Source organism: Rhodamnia argentea, chromosome 6 (assembly GCF_020921035.1).
Source record: "Rhodamnia argentea isolate NSW1041297 chromosome 6, ASM2092103v1, whole genome shotgun sequence".
NCBI classification, from domain to species: domain Eukaryota; kingdom Viridiplantae; phylum Streptophyta; class Magnoliopsida; order Myrtales; family Myrtaceae; genus Rhodamnia; species Rhodamnia argentea.
The window spans coordinates 1948088-1955789 of record NC_063155.1 but is presented as its reverse complement, the minus strand read 5'-3'; the positions used below and the strand labels follow the sequence as shown (position 1 = coordinate 1955789).

The 7702-nt window shown below is 41.3% G+C and overlaps 2 protein-coding genes across 2 annotated transcripts; both read right to left on the bottom strand.

Moving 5' to 3' along the window:
- Nucleotides 1-710: 710 nt before the first annotated feature.
- On the bottom strand, nt 711-2768 carry LOC115755954. The gene is made up of 5 exons (XM_030695587.2): nt 2545-2768; nt 2285-2439; nt 1502-1560; nt 1307-1441; nt 711-1202 (listed from the first exon to the last, which is right to left on the bottom strand). Exons 1-5 carry the CDS (start codon nt 2634-2636, stop codon nt 1140-1142), a joined length of 504 nt encoding a protein of 167 aa, XP_030551447.1. The 5' UTR covers nt 2637-2768; the 3' UTR covers nt 711-1139.
- Nucleotides 2769-3381: 613 nt separating this feature from the next.
- LOC115730892 (pentatricopeptide repeat-containing protein At1g03540) lies at nt 3382-6808 on the bottom strand. The gene is made up of 2 exons (XM_030661510.2): nt 4506-6808; nt 3382-4384 (listed from the first exon to the last, which is right to left on the bottom strand). The coding sequence occupies exon 1, from the start codon at nt 6565-6567 to the stop codon at nt 4603-4605; it is 1965 nt and encodes a 654-aa protein (XP_030517370.1). The 5' UTR covers nt 6568-6808; the 3' UTR covers nt 3382-4384; nt 4506-4602.
- Between the last annotated feature and the right edge of the window lie 894 nt (nt 6809-7702).

Sequence of the window (7702 nt, the reverse complement as noted above, 5' to 3'; positions counted from 1 at the left end):
GTACACCGGGAACACCTTAGACTCGCTGTCAGGAGGGTTGCAGTTGTTCTTATCCCTCGAAAATCACTTCCATTCTAATTTTCTTGCGCTCTCTTTTCCTTTTTTTGACAAGTTTGATCTTTTTGCCTGTTCTCCAATTTTCATTCTTAAGAACATGTTAAGCACCTCAAAGAATCCTCTTTTAACACTCCCGGCTTCCACCAGAATATGCTTTCCAGGCTATGTGGCCCACCAAACGTTCCAAATGGAAAGAGCAAATAACACAGATTCAACCATCATGTTCTTCCGCAACAACAAACACAAAAGACTACCATAGTTTCTAAAAGTGCATAGATAGAAAACTTTCTGCTTCCTGTTCCAAGGTAAAACGTGCTCAGAACTTAATTCTGAAGTTTGGCCTAAGAAAACAAGGCTTAAATATAAAGGGAACTGTCCTGTGATGTGCAGTGAATTATGTCAATGTATAATCTCTCTTTCTTTCATTTCCTAATAAGGTGGTGAAGTAGTATTTCGGAATATTCAGAATCTGCAACTCAATTGCGCACCCAAAATTGAACATTTTCTGGCCAAGGATATTCTACTATCCAGAGTTCTCTTGAATTATCATTCCCGACATCTGGTCAGTCTTCTCAAATGAGCGAAATGAAGGTAGTGTTGGATGACAGTCTATGTAAGGACCAAAACTATAATACTGCACAAGGACATACAAATACATAAATCTCACACTATGAATTGAGTAACATTTTCTTCACCTATAAAACCCCATCAAGGAAACATGAAACTGGTTAAACAAAGCTGTCTAAATTGCTCTTCATAAGCTGAAAAAGAAACCCCAAGTACTCCTTTCCAAAGATGTGACTACCATCCCCTCCAAAAGAATGAACTGACAATCTAATCGTTACCTAAGGAACTACTGAAATGTGCAGAGGCAAACGACTGTTTCAATGTCACAAAAACATTTAATGAAACAGCAAATGTGGGGGAAAAAGCCTTCGTGTTTGACTTGCCCTAGTTTTCGCCACTAGATCCTCAACTAACCTTAGGAAACAACATTTGTGTTTTCTTCAGGAGATTCGCAATTTAGCGCAGCTGGATCGTACTCCAATTCGCTTCCACTTTACCATGAAAATCATCCCCCTTCACAATTTCAACTTCTTCTTCTTGGACTTCTTCATCACAGTACACACAACATCTTCTGGTATCTACAATGAAATAAACTTCTAAATTGGCAAAACTAGCAGTGGCAAGAAGGTGGCAAATTAGGTAGCGACTAGCAAACATAACTGAAGCAGAATTGAGAAAGTACCTTTCTTTTCTTGTTCTTCTTATCGTCCTTCTTGTGCTTCTTCTTCTTTTTCTTATCCTTCTTCATCATTTTCTTATTCTTCCTATTGCTGTTCGTCTCCGTGATAGTTTCAGTTTCTCCTAAATCAAAATGATCCTGCACAAATGTATAAGATCCAAGAACTGAGACACATAAATAAGCACGAGCAGTTCCTACCTGAGGATCATCGAAGGAATCAACATGTCTGATTACTCTTCCTGAAGTTGAGGTACTGCCTGAGGGAAAGGGAAGTAAAAAGCTTAGCCATCAGTCTGAATTAGTTTCCAATCTCCCTGACTTCAGCACGCACAGAAAGGTCACATTGTCATACCACACAAGCAAAAACAAAAATGGTAGAAACTCCACCTCCTGATTGAGCAACCTTTTGCTCAACCCGGAGCTGCTGTTCAAATTTACCAACATGCATCAACCAAGAGCATAAACTAAGCACAGAGCAATGCTATTTCCAAATTGACCCTCTCTTCTTTCGATAATAACAGATGCAAGAGCACGACATGTAGGCAAGACTCAAGAAAGAGACCATGGGAACATTAGCATCCATTAACACACGGAAAGCAATGCTTCACGGCCTGGTCTGAGTCCGTTTGCAACACATCCTCGTGGAAAGCAATTTGAATGCAACAAATCCCACTTGTCATTAAGTCATAGAACCCCATGATCTAACCGAAACATAGAAAGTTATATAGATAACCAAGAAAGGAAGTCAAACCTCGCACATTAACAATCAGCGAGATCCAATTTCTCTCCATCAACCAACAAGATACCATCTCCTTTTCCATCACACCGCGCCACAACTATCTATATCAACATTATCAGTCCCAACTTCTCACATCAAGTAAAACGCACAAAACACCATCTGACCCATCAACATAACAACAATCAGCAGAAAACCCAAGTCAATTAAGAGCACTGGCGAGTGAAATTCGCACGAATAATTACTTGAAGTGACACAGTGTTTGGCATTCTTGACGGCGAGCTCGACGAGATTGGGGTCGATGGAGGCCAACCCGCGCGGCTCCTGCAGCTTGCGCTCCAGGAACTTGGCCAGAGCCGCCGCTTTGTTCGTCGTGATGGCCCCACCGGGATGCGCCAACCTGCGAATCGGAAGCGATCGCTCTCGTGCATCCGAATCAATTCAACACAAAAACAAAATCCAATTTTTAATCTTTCGAACGGGGCCGCGTAATAATGGAGAGTACCTGGGCTGAGGAGGAGGTGGCAAGGAAGGAAGGGGCGCGAACTTGCTACCCCGAAGAGCTCGCTTGTCTTCTTCGCTCAGTCCTTCCTCCATCGATTCTCTCCCTCTCTCTCTTTCAGACTCACGAAGAAGGAAAACGAGATTTAGAGAAGGCAGACCGGGTTCGTCCAAGTCCCCACCACGCTCGCCTGTCTGAAACAAAACATGCGCGAGGCGTTGAACCGTCGCTTTGACTACTATTTACGTGGATAATTAAATATGCAAAGTATTTTTTTTTTCCGCCGACCAAAAAAACTAACGAATTAATAATAAAATCAGTAAATTTCGTTAATTTGAATTGATAAAAAAATAATATTAAATATTTTATATATTTCGAAGGATTAAATTGAATATATAAATAGTTCAGTTGACATTTTATATTAAACCTAAATTTAGAGATCATTTTACGTAACAATCCGTAAAAACTGTAGCGGGTTAAGATTTCGAAAGAGTAACTTATATTCCCTTACGTTTTATAGCGAGCATGCTTGTTTGACAAAAAGGACATCTTTTAGCTACCCAGAATTTCCAACGACACACGACTGCTTTACGTTGTCATGTCACAAAAGGTACCATCTAGTTTGAAAACTTGTACGGACATAAAACTGTAATTTCCTTCGCATCTATCAATTCACACTGGACTTTTCCCTTGATCGGGCTTTGCGTCTTGACATGACCGATCCCCGATCGCTATTGTTTATCGTCGGATTAGGCACAAACGACCGAGAGGGGACGAGGAAAATCCTAACCTCTTTAGCGTTTTAAGTGCTGGACGGTATGTACAAACATGCACAGGACGTAGATGCACAGTCCTCTAAGTAGAAATAAATGCAGATATACATAGCTTTTTGCACACAAGAATAGCAAGAAGATAAGCACTCAGAACATAGACTAGATTTTTGTTCATTTTTTCCCAACTAAACTGCTGTTCTTGGGTCGGATTTTATAGCCACTACACATCAAGTGACGTTATGAAATTTAAATCCCTCGAGTAGCGTTGGTTCTGTCGTTTGCAATAGTAGAAACTTCACTCTCAGCTCCATGGAAACAGCTTCCTAAAATAGTCAGTTCAGCTTCTTCAACAGTCTGTAGCTAGGACATCTTCTGCAGTGAGGTCTATCCAGGGTTTTCTGCATAACCAATCTAGTTCTCCTCCTACGTTTAGGTGCCTCCAAGCATGTTTACTTATGTTCTGTAGACCGTTTACCTTCTACTCGGTTTATCCAAACTCTTCGACAACCACATGTACTCTAGTTTGTTCACCATCCGCAAGGTCTATCGGAGCCCACTGACATCGCCATGTCCTCTAGTCGGTTCACCTTCTAGTGATCCATCCAAACTTTTTGACGATCACACGTCCTCTAGTTCGTTCACATTGCAAGGTCCTTCTAGACATTTGACATATCTCATGTCCAGCAACTTGTTCATCATTTGCAAAGTCTGTCCAGTCATCAATATATCCACGTCCAATACATTGTTCACCTTCTGTAGAGCACGTCCTTCCATACTCTTAGACGTCCCCCCTTACATCATCTCCATATAGATCCATGTATGTAAAGGCAGCATTTTCTCTACACTCAGTTACACATGATGGTATACCTAAAATGTTTTGTCATTCTCAAAACACTGCAGGGATTTTTCCTAACGTAATCATCAAAAAGCTTAGTCAGTAATCAGTCTGATTCTGGAGACAGCAAAATCCAGCAGTCTCTGGTGATGATTGTTGCAGGCTGCTGGTGAGGACGGCAGTGGTGACGATTGTGCTGGCAGATCAATGATGGTGTCAACAACTGTTGATTGGCCTTAAGGCAATACACATTAGTAATCCAGTCAGTAAGTTCCTCAACATTTAGACAAAATGATGCTTTCTAACAATGGTTCACCCTATTCAAAAAATAAAGCCCGCCATGATAGAAAACTTACCTTGTGGCCCTGTTCTGCTGCCAAATGGATTCGGCTGTTTGCTACCACCTTTAAGTGAATGTGTAAACAATTAATCCAAAAACTGCAGGTTTAAATTCTACGTCCAGCTCATAGCTGGCATCTTCTTGACCTTCCTATCGTACATTAGGCTTCTAATCTGCAAAGCATCACTCCACCTTCCAACAGATCTGTAAACATTTGCCAGAACAACATAACTCAAGTGGTGATCTGGTTTCAGCTCCAAAATTTTCTTTGCAATGCGCTCTGCAGAAGCAGAGTTTGTACTGGTGGTGCACGCACTGAGAAGAACTTCCCAAAGAGATGGATCATCTCTATATTCGGCATTCTTTACTAATTTTTCAGCCTCCTCCAGGAGACCTGCGCGGCCAAGAAGATCTACCATGCAATTGTAATGCTCCGTTCCTGCTTTGATCCTATACCCTTCAGTCATCAAAGTAAAATATTTTCGCCCTTCACCGACCAAACCTGTTTGACTACAGGCAAAGAGAACCCCAACAAAGCTAATATAATCAGGTCTGACCCCCAACTTAGTCATTTCGTCAAATATTTCAAGAGCTTCTCTACCTCTTCCATTCTGAGCAAAGCCACTGATCATTGAGTTCCATGTTATTAAGTTTCTGACACGCATACTCACAAATATTCTGTAGGAAAAATCTATACAACCACATTTTGCATATAAATCAACCAAAGCTGATTCTATGATAACATCTCTCCAACCAACTCTCCTAACATACTGGCAGTGGACCTCTTTTCCTGGCCTCACAGCTGCCAAACCTGCACAAGCACGAATAATTGTTCCAAAATCATAGAGATCAGCATTACCCATCTCACGGAAGAGCTGAATTGCTGTCTCGAACTTTCCACTTTGACAGTACCCTCCAAGCAATGCAGACAGAGAAACTGAATTCTTGTTGATCATCCTATCGAAAGCACGTTGAGCTTCATCAAGCGACCCACACTTCCCATACATGTCCACAAGGCTGCTTTCAACGACTACATGTCCAAAAAGACCAAAAGTGATGGCCTTGGAATGTACTTGTTTGCCCTGTTTCAACCACCCTAGATTGCCACAAGCAGTCAATACACTTCCAAATGTGAAGTTGTCTGGCTTCAAATGGTTCCTTTGCATGTAATAGAAGCTCTCCAATGCTTCCTCATACATATCATTCCTCGTATACGCCGAGATAACAGAAGTCCAACAAATAGCATCTGGTTCAAGCAACTCATCAAACACCCTGCGTGCTTCATTCAAACAACAGTTCCTTCCATACATGTCAATCAGAGCACTAGAAATAACGCGATTCGAGTCGAACCCATACCTGAAAACAACCCCGTGAAAGCACCAACCCAACCTCACTCTACCGAGCTCTGAGCACGCCTTGATGACCGCGGATATAGTAAAACAATTAGGCTCAATCCCACTCCCCAGCATTTCCCAGAACAGCTTCAGCGAATCCTCACATTGCCCCACCTTTACATACCCCGATATCATCGAGGTCCAAGAAATGACATCCTTAGCGAACAAGCCGTCGAAAACTCTCCGGGTCTCCGAAATGTTGGAGCTTGACTTGAAATAAAGTGTAATCAAACTGTTCCCAACGAACCCATCCGCGTCGAGGCCGGACTTGACCACACGGGCATGGATTTGGAGACCCGGGTCGAACGAGACGGCGGTGGCGCACGTCTGCAAGAGGGAACCATAGAGGACATGTTTATTTCTTATGCTGGAAGGGTCCGTGGAGTTCAGAAGCCGAATGGCGTCGAGAAGCGCCCTCGATTTGCAGAGTCGGACGATTTCGGAAGCGTTATCGGATGTGAAATTCCCGGCGCTGATGGCGGCGGGAGAGGGTAGGGAACTGCAATGGCGTCTCGAGAAGAGCTTCATAAAACGTAAGGAGACGAACCGGAAACCAAATCTCCTTCGACCCAGAGACTTGCTCGCCTCAGTCCGGACGTCAGCAGTCAAAAGACATCGTCCAATTCGAAAGAAAACATCGCCTTGAATCGGATCAAGAGCTCGCGAACCACCGAGAAACGTCATTCCACCATTTTTCAAAGCAGTCTTCGGACGTTCCTCTGCTCTGGTCCATTTCGCGCTCGACTCCTCCAAAAGTCAAAGCAGTTTCCCGCACTGCTGTGCAGCGAGGAAAATGGATATCGCTCCCGGGAGATCCGGGTCTGTTCGACCCGATCCATATGAGCGGATTCTAACACGTGACCTCCACGTGATTCATGCATTGATAAATGCCCAGAGGATTTGAACATCTTTTGCTGTTTTAGGAGTTCTTTTGATTGTACTTTCAGGTTCTTCTTTTTGTTATGTTATACATGTCATGTCATCAATTTAATAATGTTAATTATGATAACTTAAGAAAAAATTTGATTGCATAAATTAAAAAAAAAATAGAGAACTTGATTGGTTGATAAAAAAATTTGAAAACGAAATCGCACAGATAAACGACAAATAAGTTATTGGAGTTGTTTTTAAAACCAAAGGAGTGAAAATAACTATCAAGCACACAAATAAATAAATAAAATGCCACTTTTGGAGATTTTTTTTTCTCTTTTTACTTTTTTTTAGTGCGTTGACTTCTGTCCTTCCATGGCATTCTCCTCCAATTTTTTTTCTACTCAATGGCAGGCGCCAAGCTGAACAAAAGATTTTAATTGATAGGAATGCCAAGCTTTCAGTAGTGCCCCAGTTTTTAATTATTTTTTATTTTTATCTTATTCGGTTGTCATATTGGTTAAACTTTTTGTTTATTTGTACTTATATGTACGCTTGCACAAACGGTATATATCTTAATTATGCGTGTAATTTTAGCCGTTTTTTCTTTTTTACATTCAGTAAAAGTTTTATGTTTCATCTATGGAATTCAATCATCTAATTTTTATTTAAAAGAAAAAAAAATGCAATCACGACACTTCACTTGACGGTATCAATGTTTGGGGTGTGTCGCTACAACGATATGGCAGCAATCAGGATTGAGAAAAAAAAAAAAAAAAGGAAACTTTGCCCAAGGATCAACCTTTTTTTTTTTTTTTTTTTGTCAAACGCACGGATTAACCTTAAATTACCCTTTTTAGTATGGATTTAAGAAGTGATTATTTTTCTCGTCCATGGTGTGGAACTTGATTACACCAATTTGCCAATTGAAAAACTTCAAAAACTCGAA